Source organism: Natator depressus, chromosome 1, assembly GCF_965152275.1.
Source record: "Natator depressus isolate rNatDep1 chromosome 1, rNatDep2.hap1, whole genome shotgun sequence".
Taxonomy (NCBI): Eukaryota; Metazoa; Chordata; order Testudines; family Cheloniidae; genus Natator; species Natator depressus.
Window position 1 is genome coordinate 214,377,920 of NC_134234.1, and position 18,955 is coordinate 214,396,874.

The window sequence follows — 18,955 nt, forward strand, 5'->3', positions numbered from 1 at the left end:
AGCCATAAGGGTGCACTATGATGGGGTAGGGGTCCCACTCCCACAGAGCAGCCAGAATGTGGTTTTAGAAACTGAAAAATTATAAAATGAACACTAGCGGTGTTTTTGTAGGACCTACAATATTTTTCTAAAATATAGGAAATTAGAGTTTGGAAAGCTCTGCTAGGTCCTGTCTTGTCCATCCTTTCCCTTGAACTGGCCAATGCAGTATTGTGCCCAGCAGTCTGTTCTCCAGTGCTTTGTCTGCTCTTACGTATAAGAGTGACCTGCAAAGGAAAGGAAGAGCTGTGCTTGTGCCTTTGCTGTGTTCCTTTATGCTGCACAGAGAAGACCTGAGAAACATTTTTCTTTTTTTAAGGTTTCCATCCCCCACCCTCTTTTTTTAACATTAGATATTCAGGTCTCATTGGCCCTGTGTCAAGGTTCCTTCCCCACTCTGAACTCTAGGGTACAGATGTGGGGACCTGCATGAAAACCCCCCCCAAGCTTATTTTTACCAGCTTAGGTTAAAACTTCCCCAAGGTACAAACTATTTTACCTTTTGCCCTTGGACTTTATCCCTGCCACCACCAAACGTCTAACAAATATATAACTGGGAAAGAGCCCATTTGGAAACGTCTTTCCCCGCAAAATCCTCCCAAACCCTACACCCCCTTTCCTGGGGAAGGCTTGATAAAAATCCTCACCAATTTGCATAGGTGAACACAGACTCAAACCCTTGGACCTTAAGAACAAGGAAAAAGCAATCAGGTTCTTAAAAGAATATTTTTTCTTCAATTAAAATTCAAAGAATCACCTCTGTAAAATCAGGATGGTAAATACCTTACAGGGTAATCAGATTCAAAACATAGAGAATCCCTCTAGGCAAAACCTTAAGTTACAAAAAGACACAAAAACAGGAATATCCATTCCATTCAGCACAACTTATTTTATGAGCCATTTAAACAAAACAGAATCTAATGCATATCTAGCTAGATTACTTACTAAGTTCTAAGACTCCATTCCTTTTCTGTTCCCAGCAAAAGCATCACACAGACAGAGAGAACCTTTTTCTCCCTCCCTCCAGCTTTGAAAGTATCTTGTCTCCTCATTGGTCATTTTGGTCAGGTGTCAGCAAGGTTATCCTAGCGTCTTAACCCTTTACAGGTGAAAGGGTTTTTCCTCTGGCCAGGAGGGATTTAAAGGTGTTTACCCTTCCCTTTATATTTGACACCCTGTTTTTCCTGAAAGAATCTATGTCTGTTTGCAGAAATAATGGTTACTTAGGCCATGTCTACACTACAAAATTACGTCAACCTAACTTACTTCAGCGTACAGCCACTGCAGTTATTTAATCACTTGTGTGTGTGTGTGTGCACTTGGCCCCTTGTGTCGCTGGTGTGCGTCCTCACCAGGAGCACTTTTATTGATTGTATTGTCAGTGTGGGGCATTTTGTGATGGCTCTCGAAAGCCAGTAACAGTTGATGTAAGCAATACAGTGTCTACACTGATACCGCATTGACCTAATTACATTGACAGTGACTGTACACCCCTCAGGGAGGTGGTGTTATTAAGCTGGCAGAGAGAGGCACTTCAGTCAGTGGGCGCCACAATTAAGTGAAGACACTTCCACAGCTAAGTCAATGCAAGGTAGCTTATGTCAACCTATCCCTGTAGTATAGACCAGGCCTTATCTGTATTGTATCTTGTTCTTCAAGATGTGTTGCACATGTCTATTCTACTCAGGTGTCAGGGAGCAAGCAGAGAAGAGCAGAATTTTCCTCGGCAATACCCATATCTGCCCTGCATGACTTTTTGGCCCTCACCCAGGATATATATGGGCAGTGCTGCTCCAGCCCCCTTCAGCTCCTTCTCACTGGCCAGGGCCCAGGTCAGAGCTCGCCAAGCAGTTTACCTCATGGTTTCTTCAAGTGATGCCATCAGCTAGTTTAGCTTGTGTCTCTAGTGTGTGTAGTTATGTTAGCAGTTGAGTACCTGTTTCCTTTCTTTCTTTCTTGTTGTTGTTTACTGTTTTTTGTGGGGGTTAATTTTTGTTCTTTGGTACTCTGCTCCATTTCTGATGCAGGGCTCCCTGTTCATCATGTGCGGTTTCTATTCCAAATAGTGACCCACACATGTGCTGTCTTTTGTACCTTGGTGAGGGGCATATTAAAGAGAGGTGCAGTATCTGTCATTCTTTTAAAAACAGAACACAAATTTTATCCATGGTTGGCCAATAAGGGCCAGATGGAGAAAAGACTATCAAATATAAACAGCAAAACTACAAGAGACAGCAATATGGAATATTATTATAGTTTGGTATGTAAGTCACTGCAGCCTCAAACTGCATCTATCTAGGCTTGTCATAAATATAAAGGGAAGGATAAACACCTTTATAATCCCTCCTGGCCAGAGGAAAAACCCTTTCACCTGTAAAGGGTTAAGAAGCTAAAATAATCTCGCTGGCACCTGACCAAAATGACCAATGAGGAGATAAGATACTTTCAAAAGCTGGGGGGAGGGAGAAACAAAGCCTCTCTCTCTGTCTGTGTGATGCTTTTGCCGGGGACAGAACAGGAATGGAGTCTTAGAACTTAGTAAGTAATCTAGCTAGAGATGTGTTAGATTCTGATTTCTTTAAAATGGTTGAGAAAACAAGCTGTACTGAATGGGATGTAGATTCCTGTTTTTGTGTCTTTTTGTAACTTAAGGTTTTGCCGAGAGGGATTCTCTATGTTTTGAATCTGATTACCCTGTAAGGTATTTACCATCCTGATTTCACAGAGGTGATTCTTTTACTTTTTCTTCTATTAAAATTATTCGTTTAAGAATCTGAATGCTTTTTCATTGTTCTTAAGATCCAAGGGTTTGGGTCTGTACTCACCTATGCAAATTGGTGAGGATTTTTATCAAACCTTCCCCAGGAAAGGGGGTGTAAGGTTTGGGAGGATTTTGGGGCAAAAGACGACGTTTCCAAATGGGCTCTTTCCCAGTTATATACCTGTTAGATGTTTGGTGGTGGCAGCGATAAAGTCCAAGGGCAAAAGGTAAAATAGTTTGTACCTTGGGGAAGTTTTAACCTAAGCTGGTAAAAATAAGCTGAGGGGTTTTTTCATGCAGGTCCCCACATCTGTACCCTAGAGTTCAGAGTGGGGAAGGAACCTTGTGAAAACCCTAAACTAGGATGTGGTACAGCTCTGTAGGTAAAGAGCAACTGCTGCAACGCTAGTTCCCAATCATTGGAATGCTCTTTTACAAATTTACGTATCATGGCCCCCAAAGTTCCATTAAACTTCTTACCACCATTAAACAAATGGCATGGTGGAGGAGTGGCAACCAAGTGATTTGCCCCATGAGCTTCCCAAAGGCTTTCCATAGATCCTGCCAGGAAATTAGTTCCTGCATCTGTGAGGATGTCGGAGGGCCAACCTACAAAACACCCTCCGAACCTCTCTGGCCCTTGCTAAAGAAAACATGTCAAGGTTCCTTCCCCACTCTGAACTCTAGGGTACAGATGTGGGGACCTGCATGAAAACCTCCTAAGCTTACTTTTTCCAGCTTAGGCTAAAATGTCCCCAAGGTACAAACTATTTTACCCTTTGCCCTTGGACTTTATCGCTGCCACCACCAAACATCTAACAGGTATATAACTGGGAAAGAGCCCATTTGGAAATGTCTTTTGCCCCAAAATCCTCCCAAACCCTACACCCCCTTTCCTGGGGAAGGTTTGATTAAAAATCCTCACCAATTTGCATAGGTGAGTACAGACCCAAACCCTTGGATCTTAAGAACAATGAAAAAGCATTCAGATTCTTAAACGAATAATTTTAATAGAAGAAAAAGTAAAAGAATCACCTCTGTGAAATCAGGATGGTAAATACCTTACAAGGTAATCAGATTCAAAATATAGAGAATCCCTCTAGGCAAAACCTTAAGTTACAAAAAAGACACACAGACAGGAATATTCATTCTATTCAGCACAGCTTATTTTCTCAGCCATTTAAAGAAATCAGAATCTAACTCATCTCTAGCTAGATTACTTACTAAGTTCTAAGACTCTATGCCTGTTCTGTCCCCAGCACAAGCATCACACAGACAGAGAGAGAGGCTCTGTTTCTCCCTCCCCCCAGCTTTTGAAAGTGTCTTGTCTCCTCATTGGTCATTTAGGTCAGGTGCCAGCGAGGTTATCCTAGCTTCTTAACCCTTTACAGGTGAAAGGGGTTTTTTCTCTGGCCAGGAGGGATTTTAAAGGTGTTTACCCTTCCCTTTATATTTATGATAAGGCTGCATAGCAGTTCATAGGAATTGTTGTTCAGGCTCCATGTGTCCCCATTCTCCCTATGGGGCAAGAGTCCTTGACCAGATTATATCTTCCATAATGCATCATGGTGACCTATCTTACTGAGCCATGTGATGCATCATTAGAGTCATATGACTGCAGGTGCATTATGAGATATGTAGTCCTGCCGGAAGCCTGACCTGGGGTGGGGAGAATGGGGGCATATGCAACCCAAATTACATCTGTTGAGGCACCATGCACCTTATGCAGATGTAGTTCAAAGGGGGACTGATTCAAAGCTAAACATTTAGATTCAGTTCAACAACCAAGCACAAAATGTGTTGTTTTTGAGAATATGGAAACATTCCATTTCACTAGAAAAGACTGAAACAAAATATTTTATTTCTGAATCAATTTTTTTTGCAACTTTTTATTCTGCAAAAAATGTTATTTCTAATGTTCATCTCATTTTCTCTGAGCTCTCATTTAAACCCAGTTCATTTTGTAGACAAGGTCTTTTTAAAAGCATAGTGCAGATGGGACCGTTAGTGTGTGATAATGGGGAATCACAGCAGGAGACAAAGCACTTATCTTCATGTAAAGCACTGCAGCAGTGCAAATGTAGCACTTTAGTAAAGACACTACTATGCCAAAGAGAGAACTTCTCCTGTCATGTGGTTAATCCACCTCCCCAAGAGGCATTAGCTATGTCAACAGGAGAAGCTCTCTTGTCAACATAGAGCTGTCTACACTGCAGGTTAGGTCAGTATAACTACAGCGCGAGGGGAGTAGACCTAGTCAAGGACACATGAAATAAGGTGAAAACCCTGCATCTGATTCTCTGGCTTTTCTTTGTTCAGAGAGAACACTCCTAGGACAGATATGCTGAGAGAGGGCTGAATAAAGCAATTTACAAAGAGACTTTGAAAGAATTAAATATGCATAGTTTGGATAAATAATGAATAACTAGAAGGGACAATAATTCACTACATGCATTTAAAAAGGGTAAATACCAAAAGAAGAGGGGACATTATTTAGCAGACTTGAACAGATAAAATTAGGTGTAAATGGGCTGAAACCAAGAAAAGGGGAGCATTTCAGGAAACTTTTTCTGTGAAGGGGCTCCCAGACTGTGGAGTAGTTTCCCAAAGGGAAGGGGGTCAGAAGTCCCATTAGCTGAGGCACTTACAACTAGTATTATATAAATCCCTAGAACATGCCATTCAATTCTAGGACAAACCACTTGTCACAATGCTACATGCTGTGGCCGGTGGCACTTCATGGGAGCAGCAGGGATGGAACTTACAGGCTGGTGTTCCAAACCCCCAGGCCTTGACCACTTCATCCAAAGGAGACCCCGTTACATGTTAGCCGTATCAGGCCCTGGCACACAGCTGAGTATTTCTGTTTCCATCCCGTAGCGGGCAGAGAGCATCTACAGTCCCACAGTTCATGTTTACAAGTAAGGAACAATCCCGCACTAGTCGCTAACTGGAAAAGGTGAGGGCTACTGGACACAATGGTGCTTAGCAGATCTTTTCCCCCTGGCTGGCTGTACAGGGCAGAGCCCTAGCTGGATGGGACACATGTTGGCCTGAGAAGTCCTGGGGCTGAGCAGGGATAAGGGGGTTGGGAACAGAGAGGCCAGGAGCCATTGGTCAGGGTGGTGAATTCATTTATTTGTAATGTTTGTTTCCCTCTTGTTGCGGCTGTTTTCTCTCTGTTGCTCCCTTCACCCACCTCAGCCTGCGCAGAGGCTAAGCGGGTGGGACGCAGGAGGCTCGGAACACGACTCCATCCCTCACACATTGCTCTGCTCGGCTCCCACTGTGAGGGGGAAAGGAGCGGGAACAGGAGGGGTTTAGAGAAGAGACTACCCAGGCCTCCCCTGGGCTTGGGCACAGAGCTAGCAACACACATCCAGGGCTGGGCACAACTGCTCTGCCGCAGGGAGCACAGCCCTGCCAGGGCCCCAGGCAGGAGATTCCACGGCCCTGATCTCTCCCTCCCAGGGACAGGGTCTTGCCTCATCTGCCTCCACACGGCGTGTCTCATAGCGCCGGGGAGTTACAGGACAGGATCCAGCGCAGGCTGTGTCAGCCTAGGGTCTGCCTGGAACCATCTCTGCCGTGTCTGACATTGCAGAGCAGGGATGGACCTGAGGCCACAGGATGCATAGGCTCAGCTCGGACATTTGCTTTAGGAGCGAGGTGCAATGTTCCCTCTAATTTTTGACATGCTGTGTGAGCAAAAAAATTTCTTCTGTGCAAATAGTTGTGCTTCTGTGCAAATTTTTGTGCATGTGGTGTTTCGCCATGTGCGCGGGGTTTAGGATCTGTGGGTGCGCGCACACGCGCACAGCTTAGAGGGAACAGTGGCGAGGTGCTGATCTGGGGAGCACGTCCTCTCCCTGCCCCTTTGTTCCTATGGGACCCAGCACAGAACGGAGTTAATCCATTTACACAAGAGCCATCAGTGCCCACGGGAGGGAAGGGAACTCCCTGCATTGGGACTGAGCACCTGCCTGTGGATCAGCACCAGGGGCATGAAGTCCAGAGAAGCCCTTGGATGCTGAGATCCTTCCCTGGGCCTCTCAGTCCTGCAGAACAAGGGCTGGGAGAAGGAGGCTTCTGCTGAGTCCTGCTACTGGGAGACCCTCCCCTCCTCTGTCTGCCTGGCTCTCCTGTGCTTTGGTTCTTTCATTCACTCTCTGATCCTCCCTGTCACAGATATTTTGGCTCCTCTGATCCTAGCCAGAAGCAGAAAGCTCAGACCCAACTGCTGGGGAGAAGGGTAAAGAATCTGAGCTTATAGGACAGGCTGAGAGGCCTCAGGTTCTTATTTGATCCGAGCCCAAACAGCCCATCTCTGAAAGCTTCACAGAAACAAGCTGCCCAGTAAGATGGCAGGGACTTATTGGCTCTGATTGGGCTGGAGCCCTCGCCCTGCCCCAGGAAGAGCCTCTCACAAACCATTGCAATGACCCAATTTCCATAGGGCTCATGAGGCAGAGGCTGCGGGGTGAATGGAGCATCTATCCCCCGGAATAAGCAAAGACGCCATCAGTGCAGGCAACAAACCCCTGTGCAGGGGAAAAAAGCCACCAGCTCCGAGTGCACGGGGGATGCACTGCCTGGAGCTGAGCTCTCACAGTGGGGAGTAGATCTGGGGGTGCTGTGAGCAGGACGAGGGGAGGAAATGGCTCTTCATACGCTACCTTTGCTGCAGGGGGCACTGTACTCGGCGATGGCAAATTCATCTGGAAGACACAAGAGAAGGGAGATGTGATCAGGGCTGTGTGAGACCCAACCAGGACTCCTCACACTTCCACCAGGCCCTGCGGCAGAGAGCTGGCACCGCACCAGAGATCTCAGGAAGGAGGGGAGGGAGCCCTCTCTCCAGGGGCACTGGGGGAACCTCAGCTGGGCTCCATGGGAGGAAGGCAATGGTTACCCCAAGGCTACAGCGCAACAGGTATCTCCAGAGGGTCTGTGCCAGGTGCCCTATGTCCGTTTGCACCTCGCCTGACACACGACCAGAGCCCAACGGCAACCCCGGCGGTTTTGTCACCCGATGTCCTAGCTGGGAGCGGAGGAGCGAATGTGCCTCCCCCAGGTCACCCCCAGAGCTGGGATCTCAGGGCAGGATCTGAACCCAAGACCCTCCCAGATCCCTGGGTTGGCACCTTCCCTCTACAGTGCGGGAGGGGTCTGGGCTCATGGTGCGAGCACGAGGCCAGTGGAATATGATCCCTCGCCCATAATCCCTGTGTGCCCCACATTCTCATCTGGGAGAGGGGAGATGCTGCTGAGATGGGCCTGTTGTGTCCAGAGATGAGAGGGGGACGCTGTCTGCGTGGGGCAAACCAGTGTCAGGGATGGTGGCGGCAGGGCCGTTCAGGTTGGAAGCAGGAGGAGAAGGGAATGGGGTTTGCCCTTGAACCTGCACGGGCAGTCGCTGAGCAGGCACCGCTGGCGTGAGGTTCTCAGCTCAGCCCCAGGCCTGTCCCCACCCTCAGGAGGCAGCACGCAGTGGGGAGGTGGATCATCGAGAGAACGAGGCCAAACAGAACCCTGAGCCCCGCGGGTCCCCCTGTGGCTGTGACTGTGGCCTCTCCCCTCCCTATGACAGGCCCATGGTGGCTAACGTCCCCCCAGCCCTGCCCCCACACACACCCGTCTCGTAGTAATCATAGACTTTCACCAGCGCCGGCTTCAGGCTCTGCACGGGGAAGTCCTGCTCCACCGTGAAGGAGAAACTCTGAGTCACATTGCTCACCTGGGGTGTGGGGGGGAAAACAGACGAGATTCAGGAGGACGCTCTGAGCCACCTCACCCACTCCTTCCCCATCTCTCCCATGTACCCCCATTGCTTCCCCCCCCATGATCTTGCAGGTTCAGCATCTGCCCCCCTTGGCTGCAGGGCCTGGCAGGGATCAGGCCCTGGGGGAGGAGGGAGAAGCCCTGCCCCCCAACCCCCGAGTACATGCCGCTCTCCTGGTACCCGTAGGCTCTGTATGTTGGGGGAGCAGAAAGTGCTGAAGGGAAATACTGAGGAGCAGCAGCAGCTGGCGGGGGATACATGGGTTTGTCTTTCCTGGCCCTGGCCTGGGAGATTTCCTCCATTCAGTGCCTCTATCGCGGGTACGTTGCGGGTGACTCTCCTTGGCCCATCCTGGCCCTATCTGGCCGCTTACCTGCTCCATGTAGAGCAGCACGTGGTTGGTGCTCAGTTCTGTGCGGTGGATGTGGTGATGTCCTTCCAGCTGCCAGCAGCCAAGGGAGAGAAGCAGGATGTTACTGGGCCCCTCTTCAAACTACCCCAGAGCCCTAAGGAATGGGATGCTGGTGCATTAAAGGAATGGGTGGAGTCTCTAGAGTGGCCCTACCCACCTAGTGGACTGAGGTGTAAAGTGCCTCAGATTGAGAGCATCCGATTTCCAAAACCTGACCCAGGGACCATGCTGCCACCATCCACCATGCTCCCCACCATGTGGCACCCTGCCCGCGGCTGGCCAGTGGCAGCAAGAAGACTGCGACCGTGGCAGAAAGCCAGGATGGATTGGGAGACAGCTCAGCAGACAGAGAGGACTTAGAGGAGCAGTAGCCTGGACTCCCAGAACTCCGATATCCCAGGTAAGACTCAGGGCCCCAGCCAGCAAAAACCAGACTCCCTCTGTGCCTCACTGGCACTTGGAGTCACCTTTATCCATGCCAGAGTCCTCCTACAATGAGTGGGCACCGGGGGTGGTGTTAGGAGGTTCTTGCTTAGAGGTGCTGGCAGCTGTATGGCTGGACCTGGGGCCAATGTCCTGACCAGGCAGTCCATCCCCATGGGTGGGTGCACGGCTCTTCTAATGAGTCAGCCCCATGGTAGGCAGGTCCCGACTGGGCTACCTGCCACCGTGGATCATCCGGTTTGGCTAAGAGTGTGGAGGGTGTCGCAGTGTGTGTGTGGGGATGTTATGTGGGGGAAAGTAGGAGAAATACATCCTCAGTGCTTACGGTTGGTTGTTCAAGGAGTGGTGCATTTGGAGCTTGTTTTGAGACTCATTTGGGCTTGTCATTTTGAAATATCTGGCAACCCTAAGTCACCCTGAGGGACTGGGTCTCTATCAAGTGCAGCATCAGCTCAGTGTCTGACCTGTCCCCAGAGGGGAGGGTTGTGGCTGTGAGCACTGCCTTCCCTGTTCTCACAGGCTTCATTAAGCTGGTGAGATCTCACCTCAGGGCCCCTGAAGGGGCACCTCCCACCATCTGGGTCTCCCTGAGGAGATGCAGGGCCTGGGGTGGGCTCAGGAGTTTCAGTGTGTGTGTGTGTGGGGGGGTGTTAGAGCTGGGGGAGCAGAGAGGGGCACAGGGAGATGGCGGCTCCTCACTCTCTCTCCCAAGCACCCTGCAAGCCCAGCCTGACATCCCCTTACAGGAACACTGCCCCCTCCAGGGGAGACTGTGAGGTGCCTCCAGCCGGGCCTGCTCCCCCTGTGCGTAACAGTTTACCAGGGAGTCACGGAGTGGGAGCTCAGGGGGTGTATGGGACGGGATGGGGAAGGAGTGGGGGATCAGGGGAGGGTCAGAAAGAAGAGATGGGGTCAGAGAGATGGAGATAAGGGCCCGGGGGGGGGGGGGGAGCCTGATGCTGGAGAAGGGACTAGGGAGTGGCCAGGCTGCAAATGAGGGGTTGGGCTTTGGAGTTGACCTGGGGCCAGATACCCCTCAAGTGGGGTTGGAGGCAAGGGGCCCTGGATGCCCACTGGTTGGGGTTGTGGGGAGCTGGATTCCACTTGGTTGTGGGGCAGATACCCTTGGCTGCGGCCCATACATAGAATGGGCCGTTACCTTCCTCACTGATGTCTTCACGGGGATGAATCCTGAGAGCATCTTAACGTCAACGATGACCATGTTGGAGACGGGGCGTTTCCCTGTGTAGCTGGGAGACCAAGCGGGAAATGAAACAAAGTTTAATACATCTCACCACAGAGCTGATGCACCTCAACCCTGACCTGCAGCACCTCACACCCTCACTGGCCCCCTGTCCTGCCACTACCTTTCATCGCTGCCCTGCAGCCCCCTGCTATTCCAGTCCTGGTTTCCTCACACAGCTCTGCCAATGCCCCTCAGTTCTGCCCTGGAGCATGTAAGTTTGCTGAAAGTCCCTCAAGCACAAGGCTTCCCATCCAATAAGGGGTTTAGTTAAAATACGCCCATCATTGGTGGGGGCAGGAAGAGGGAGCAGTTTAAATCGGGATTTAAATAACTTGATTTTTTAAAAATATAATTGATTTATAAGTGAGTCAGGTTTTGAAAAATCAGTGTAAAGGTTTGTGCAATTAAAACTTTAGATTACAGTGTGTGCTGAACTAACTTATAAAGCTGGTGTTTCTAAATGCCACTACTGCTAGGGGATCCTATTTGAATTTTACAAAAATTCTGCACACAAAAACCAAAATATTGGAAGCGAAGGTGCTGTTCCTACAAACTTTTTAGCAGGTACCTAGTTCCAGTCACATGAACAGAGGCACAGGTGAGGAAACTGGAGCACGTGCAGAAGCATCAGGGGCTAAAACTGTATTATTATTATTATTTATTAAAAACATTGGTTTTATTGGGATAAAATTTCTGTCACTTCAGATCCAAACTGGTTTAGTGTTAGCACTGGGAAGTTATTTCAATACACTAGCAAAGCAACTGTGAGCTTCTTTATATACACTCCTAAGCCCATATTTTGGCATGTAAGGGTGGGTTTTGTAAAAGCACCAAAGTGATTTAGGAGCACAAGTCTGATTGAACTCAGACTGCAAATCCTGCTGAAGAAGAATGGCCAGGTCAAAGCATTCAGCTCCTGTGACTGGGGGCAGTTCACTCAGTGGGAGGATAGTGGTGGTTGCAGATACAGAAAGGGCTACTGGCCGGGCAGTTTTGTGTCTGAGTTTGTGTTTCTCTCACACTAAGGATGTTACTGAAGTTCTTAGAGTAACAAGCACAAAACAATCACTGTAACAATTTACAGGGGGAGAGCTGGCAATACAGAAATACAAAATCTGACTGACATTGAAAAGAGCAATTGCAATTAAGAAAATACCATGATTTAATGTAAAAATCCATTTTCAATTTTTGGAAAAATATTGATTTGTATCTACTTTTCTGGGGTTTCCCCTCCCCTTTGGGAGCTCTTGGAGTGACTTGTCCCCAGCCCTAAGGCTGCTCAGGAAGGCCTGGCCCTGTGAGGGGAGTTACCTGATGCTTATGGCGATGTCAAAGGTCCTCTGAGCCCTGGTGCTGTCACACATCTCAGGGACCGTGTGCACCTCCAGCGCGAATGGCGCCTCACCCAGCTTGGGGAGCACATTGTACCTCAGGCTGGTCTGGAAGAGAATACACAATTCTCTGTGTGTGTCCATCTGTCCATTTCCTCTGTCTCCTTCCCTCTGCTCAGTTTCATTCTTTCCTTTATCTCTTTTCTCTCTCTCTCTCTCCCCATTCCCCAACTCTCTCTCCTCCTCACACCTCTTTCCTATTTTCTCCTCCTCTCCCCCATCTCTTCCTCTCTTTTCCTTCCCTCCCTCCCTCCCCAGCCCACGCACCGTGCCATCTCCAATGGGAATGATATGGGCTCCCCGCAGCAGCAGCGTCTCCCTCTCTCTCTGCCCCAGGGCCCTCACCTGCACATAGACACATCCTTCTCCTGTCACCCCCGTGCTGTAGTCCCCTGGCACCTCTGGTAGTGCCATACGCTGGAGCAGCAGACGGTTCGTGTGATCCACCTGGAACTGGGCCTGGAAATTCCCTGTGGACTGCAGGGTCACTGTGGACACTCCTCCGCTCTTGGCATAGGTAGACGCTCCATATCGGGACAGGGCCTGGAGCGCCACCACTGTGTCCTGCCAGACAAGAGATGGGCCCAGGCACCCAAGAGGATAAGTTAGCCATTTCCATGGGCCTGGAGTCCCCATCCCGCCAGCTCCTCCAACACACTAATGCCCTGCTCAGGTGGAGAAGGGAGACAGAAAGGTCGGCTTTTCCCATTTCCACCCATTCTCTCCCCATCACCAGCATGTGCCATGCTCCCTATTCCCTTGGGCTCAGATCCTCCAAGGTACTTAGGCACCTATCTCCCATTGAAAGCAGCCAGGTGTCTAACCTGGGAACCTTGGGGATCTGGTATCTCTGATACTCCACTGAATGGAGCTGGGGGAAGATACCACCCACTCTCCCCTGAAGACACCCTGCCTGAAGGGGCAGCTCAGGACAGACAGACCAAGTGAAATGGCTCAGAGAGGACCATGGCGAGGCAGCCAGGAGGCTCAGTAATGGAGTATGAGAAAGCCCTGTGGATATCAAGCCAACCAGGGAAATGGTGGAACATGGGGCCAATGATTGGTCAGAGAGGTCACTCCGAGAGGTCCCAGCCTCCAAGCACCAGCATGGCCTGCACCTGCTCAAAGCGGGAGGTGGCGCCTCCTGTTTGGTTGTCACTCAGGATGGAACTTCCCCCTGGGTGTGTCCGGAAGTGACTGGCTGCTACTGCTTCTCTGGGGAGGCCTCAGCTCTCAAGCTGAATTGACCTGGCTGGATGGGCTCAGTGCTGGGTATGGCACTGCATGCGTAGGTGCTCAGGGTGAATCTTCTGCCCTCCGTACACAGGAGCATCATTTGCCCAGTCTCCAGCCTCATTAGCCTGCCGGAGCCTGTGGGGATCGGATGTAACTATGCTCCATGCTGTGCCTAACCCATGATCTAAACCGTACAGTGAGGGGACTGCCCCCTCCTCAGGGCAGCCTCCCACGTCTCCCGGGTTGCTTATCTGTCTCCTGCCCTCTCCTGTCTGCCTCTCCCTCCTGCCCTGGGTGTCTCAGGCTGGGGATGGGAACAGCTCACCTGGGTGGAGGAGAAGCCCCCGTTGGGATTCTGCTGTTTGCTGATCCACTTTGCAATTTGAGCTGCTAATGACACGTCTCCTTGGGATGGTGCCGGCCGCGTGGTGAGGTAAGCGAGGAGCACATAGGACGTCATCTCCACCTCGGCAGAAGGAGCACGGGGGTGATAGAAGGGGAGATCTGCCTCCGGCTCCTTCCCGGGCCTCTGCCAGTGAATGGAGCCATCTGCAGTGGGAGAAGGGAGAGGGAGGACAGGAGAGAAGGAAATACAGATGCTTAGTACATGCCATTTCTAAGGGGGTTATTGACCTGCTGCTGCTGCGGGTGGGAGAACAGAGCCCCCCCATGCTAGTCTGGCATATTGGTATGAGATGTGAAAGGATTAAATAGTCCCTCACTTGCTGGTCTAGTGCATTTATACAAATCTTGTGGTATGAACACTCAGCAACTAATCAGGCTGCCACCTCTGTGCCTACATCCCCTTTATCTTATAAAGGGACATCCCAGGAATGGACAGTAGCAGACTTTATTGGGCTCTTTGATCCAAAAAATGTGAGGTCACTAAGTGGCCCCAGGCGCTCAAGGCCGAAGGGTTACAGCAGTGACAGTCACACCCCACTCCAGCGGCGTGAAGAGCCCATAAATCCTTCTCTTACCAGCACAGTCCCAGTTCTTCCTGGGATTTCCTGGGACACCAGGACCCTTTTTTGGGCCCCCCTGGAATGATCTATTTTTTTCATTTGATCAGTCCAAACATCAGGCTTCTCCTCTTTGTATGTCCCTTGCTGTAGGGAGCAGACGTCACTCTGTGCGGACCAGGGGCCATCGCTCCCATGGAACGAGTGTCCAGAGCGAGGAGCAGCGCTCGGAGTGAGGAGTGGAGCGGAGCCAGCGAAGACACCGGCAGAGCTGTGCTATTGCTCAGTGGGAATGGTACCATTTATTCAGGGGTTCAGGATATGCTCACTCACAGCACTGAGGTGTCAGGGGATCCCCCAGATACACCTGTGTCACTGCAAAGTCAGGCACCGGCAGCCCTGGCCCCAACTCATGTTTTTTAAAAGTTTCCTTTGTCTTTACATGAATATTTCAGCGCCTTTTAAAAAAAAAAGCCACCATCAAACCGTCCCCCAGGAACTAGCCCTAGAGAAAGGGGATTCAGCCCCAACTCTCTCTGCCCTGGTGATGCCCCCTCTGTCTGGGGAGCTGTAAAGCATCTGCCAGTATCCTAAAATGTGCCCCTTGATGTTTCTCCCCATGTAATGCCCCTTGGACCAAACCATCCTCTGCCTCACCTACTGCCCCCTGAGCTGCTCTCGGTGCTGGCCTGCTCCTGGGCTGCTGTAGCCAGCAGAGCCAGCTGGGGGTGGAGGAAGCTAGATGCCACTGAGATGCTTCCTCCCCCTGCAACAGACTCCCTCCTCAAAATGGGCAACAGTCTGGTGGCGGGGGGGGAACAGGAATCCTCCTGAGGCAAAGGGGGAGAGGAGGGTAGAGACAGCCTGGACCCAAAGGAGTGGGGAGAGGGAGAGGGAAGGAGAAACCAGGGGAGAAGGAAAGAAAAACCTTGGGTGAGAGATCCTAGGGAGGAGGGCAGGAAAAGGAGGGAGAGACACTCAAGGAGGGTGGAAGGGAGAGAAGACGCCTCTAAGACCTGGCCAGATTCTGTGCCACTACAACTATTTTGGCTAGGGCTGTGACTTTTCTACTGGTGCCTCTAGTCTGGGCACGGTTATACCAGCATAAAGGTTCCTTTTGTAAGCAGAGTCAGAATGAGCTCTACCCTGACATCTGGTGGTGAGCTGTGGAAAAGGACTTCAGGGGCTGATCTCATTTGCATGGGCACACCCACCCCGCCTAGCATGATGGACTGCTTGCCCAAATGGTCACTTTGGCTGCTGTGGGATCCCCAGTCTCTTTGTAATCGGGGCAGAAATAATAAAGTGTTTTTATCCTGGTTATGTAAATCAAGGACAGTAGAACTGTACTTGGCATTTTAGTTGAGGGCTCATCCCTCCATCCTAAGGAGCACTTGCTAGGCAAGGGACATGGGTTCTAAAGCCTAGTGCATGGATAGAGATTGGGGACAGGAATTTGTGTCTGGCAGTATAGGCTGTGTTTAAGGGCCCCAAAGACCATTTTGATCATTCTTCTCTTCACTGTGTAATAACAGAGTTAATTTTGACTCTATTAGGAGTCTTGTTATATACTGTAATTGATGACACCTAGGTCTAAGTATTAGACTTACTTTGGGCTCGTGGTTCTGAGTACACCAGCACTGAGGCTCCTCTACCAACAGTAAAATCACTGGGAGCTGTATTATGTAGGGGGGCCTAAAGACATATTGGTCAGCGGATGGCTGGTTGTGAAGACTGCAACAGAACCCCGCAGAGGTGCGGCAATTGGCTGTCAACTGAGCAGCAGAGCATGTAAGGTTCCCCCATACCTATTCCCCCTTCCACCCAGGCTGGGAGGTAAACTCTGTAGATGAACTTCTGAACTCTGGGGGCTGCAGTGACTAAGGACAGAAACTGTGAATGGGGTGACTTTTGGGTTGCCAAAAGGACACTACCAAAACTTACCTGGGGGTGGGTCTTTTGCTCATGGTTTGTGTTATGAATCCTGTTTCATGCCGCATTGTTTCCCTCCTTTATTAAAAGGCTTTTGCTACACTCAGACTCTGTGCTTGCGAGAGGGGAAGTATTGCCTCTTAGAGGAGCCCAGGGGGGTGGTATGTAATTTTCCCAGGTCACTGGGTGGGGGCTCAAGCCAGTTTTGCATTGTGTTATTGAAAAGGTAGATACCTTTAGATATTGAATATTAAATACCTCTAGATATTGAACCTGGCCCTTGTTGCTGCCAACTCTGATGGGCAGAAGGGTTACACTTATACTGATAAAAGAAAAGGAGTACTTGTGGCATCTTAGAGACTAACCAATTTATTTGAGCATAAGCTTTCGTGAGCTATAGCTCACTTATACCGATAGAATCATAGAAGATTAGGGTTGGAAGAGACCTCAGGAGGTCGTCTAGTCCAACCCCCTGCTCAAAGCAGGATAGATCTCTACAGGAACAGTTCTACCAGTATAAACACCTTCACACTGCTATAACTGTGTCCACACTGGGGGAGTCACACTGCTTTAACTATACCAGTACAGATACAGCAGTAAGACATGTGTGTAGACAAGGCCTGAAGCTCTATCTACCCTGGAGAAATGCTCTGTGTTAGAAAAGAAAATGCATTAAGCAGCACACTGGTAAACATGAGTTGGCACCTAGCATAGACAGGGATGGCTGGGCTTGTAAATTCATTTGCTGTTTGTAAACTTAAGCTATGGGGTGCCCTCAGGTGAGCCACAGTCAGCTAATGTGATTGGGCTGGCCACGACCAGCTGCTGTTTTTCACCCCACCTGACCCTGTGTAGACTAGGTACTGAGTCATCTTTAGCAGTGTATCAGCTAATGCATTTTCTAACACAGTGAGTTTCCTCACCTGCATAAGGCCTATGAGTGTGGGGCTGGGGGAGGAGAAAATTGCGGGGGCTGAGGCAGGGGACAGAGAACCCAAGTGTCTGTTGTGAGGGGAAGGGAACTTGGAGTGTGTGTGTGCTGGGCAACCCTGCATAACAAGTCCCATGTGCACTAGGGTTGGGGGCAGCTTGCGAGTGTGTGTGAATGGCTTTTGGCTGGGGAAGGAGGAGCCTGTGTGTGTGAGTGGATCCTGGGGCAACCTTGCACGTGCTTGTGCATTACTTTGTGCCTGGGGCACGCTGCAGTGTGTGTGTGTGGGGAGAGAGATTTGGGGAGTGCAAGGCAGCAGGACAGTATGCCTGTGATTTTGTGGGCTGGGAAGTAGGGAGTGAGAGCTTTTGGTGTGGGAGGCAGGAGAAAGATTTGGAGACTTGGGGGAAGGAGGAAAAGAGCATGAGGAAAAGAAAGGAGAGACCAGCTATTTCACAGTATAGAAAAGGGGAAAACAGACTGAAACAAACAGAGGAAAAGCTAACAAGCTCCGGAGTAGAGGAAGGGGGCAAATGGAGGGAAGGCAGGGACAAGGAAAAGGGCAAATGCAAAGGGAATGTTGACATTTTACCTAATAGATAGGTTGAATACGGAAGGGTGCAACCAATGACCCAGTTTAAACGGGCAGGGATACAACATGCTGTGAGTAGAAATGTGTTGGGGGCCGGCCCTGGGTGCCTCTCTCTCGATCTTGTTTCTTCATGTCAAATAATGTTCTCCCGCCTGGTCCTGGTCCCTCCTAACTTTCCTCTGCTGTGGTTTCCCCTCTGAGCACCTGTATATGATTCTCAACACATGGTCACCATACAAATGGGGGATGTAGGGGCAGTGGGATGCAGGAGAAGGGCCTGTCAGGAATTCTCACCCTCTTTCACAGCTTCCTTGTCAAGCGAGTCCAGCAGTGCCCTGCGGTTCTCCTCCTTCCCCGCCAGGGCGAAGGCGTAGGCCAGCAGCGCCCTGGTGTACACGTGGTTTCCTCCCTGCTCTGTAGTCGTCTCCAGACAGAACAGAGCATTACGGACCACAGAGTGCTGTATGGGGAGAGAGACATGAGCTGAGGGAGGAGAGAAGTCGCCCACTGCAGTCCCACAGTGCAACATTCCCTTTAGCAGAGACGGTCTGGCAGCTCTTTTGAGCCAAAGGGTCCCAATGTTGGGAAGCCCGCCTGGCTTTTACACAGTCAGCACATTCTCCACAGCCACAGCTATTCCTGCTACTTGCTACCTTTTCCCACATGCTGAGTGAACATTTCCCACAAGCACAGCGAAAGCTACGCAGCAAAATGTCCCCACAAGGCAGTGCCACTGAAAGCGGCACAGAGGACACTGGGATGCCTACTCACAATGCACCACACTTTTGCCAATCTGGCCTGATACTAGGTGAACACAATGCATTCGCACGAGTGGTCCAGTGTGAACTCACTGCACCAAAACAGTCTTTTCGGTTGCTCGCTGGTGATAAAACTTTTAGCAGTGCGACTTCTGGGTGCGGAGCAGACCTAACTGAAGGAGAACAGAAATCAGCCCTCAATGGGGACCCATTTGGCTGGTGCCAAGGAGTTAAGTGCCAAGTGGTTAAGTGTTATTTACCCAAGTGTTAAATATCTGTAAAACTCGGAGCTGTAGGCTTGTAAGAGAGGATCAAGCAAACACCACCTCAAAAGTTTTTAAATAAAGATCATATAAAAGGATTAGAGATGAGAGAGAACCAGCGCCCTGGACTGGAAGGGAAGCTGCAGGGAAATCCAATCCCAGATTTGGACCTCAATTTAAAGTCTTTTCTGACTGGATTTCCCCCT

At 50.1% G+C, this 18,955-nt stretch overlaps 1 protein-coding gene and 1 long non-coding RNA gene across 5 annotated transcripts in view; one reads left to right on the forward strand and one right to left on the reverse strand.

The window, feature by feature from the left end:
- Window positions 1-5,910: 5,910 nt before the first annotated feature.
- The window catches only part of LOC141974849 (alpha-2-macroglobulin-like), a 55,667-nt gene continuing 42,622 nt past the window's right edge, over window positions 5,911-18,955 (reverse strand). For all 4 annotated transcript variants that reach the window (XM_074934882.1, XM_074934868.1, XM_074934876.1 and 1 more), the window contains exons 28-36: window positions 18,023-18,188; window positions 13,637-13,860; window positions 12,421-12,639; window positions 11,996-12,123; window positions 10,598-10,688; window positions 8,956-9,024; window positions 8,435-8,537; window positions 7,477-7,518; window positions 5,911-6,086 (exon numbers count right to left, since the gene is read on the reverse strand). In XM_074934882.1, coding sequence (XP_074790983.1) covers window positions 6,061-6,086; window positions 7,477-7,518; window positions 8,435-8,537; window positions 8,956-9,024; window positions 10,598-10,688; window positions 11,996-12,123; window positions 12,421-12,639; window positions 13,637-13,860; window positions 18,023-18,188 — 1,068 coding nt within the window. In that variant the 3' untranslated portion in view covers window positions 5,911-6,060. The remainder of the gene's footprint in view (window positions 6,087-7,476; window positions 7,519-8,434; window positions 8,538-8,955; window positions 9,025-10,597; window positions 10,689-11,995; window positions 12,124-12,420; window positions 12,640-13,636; window positions 13,861-18,022; window positions 18,189-18,955) is intronic.
- LOC141975122 (uncharacterized) lies at window positions 7,449-14,746 on the forward strand. The gene is made up of 3 exons (XR_012635869.1): window positions 7,449-7,733; window positions 9,215-9,394; window positions 14,427-14,746. It is a non-coding gene; the product is annotated as an uncharacterized LOC141975122 (long non-coding RNA).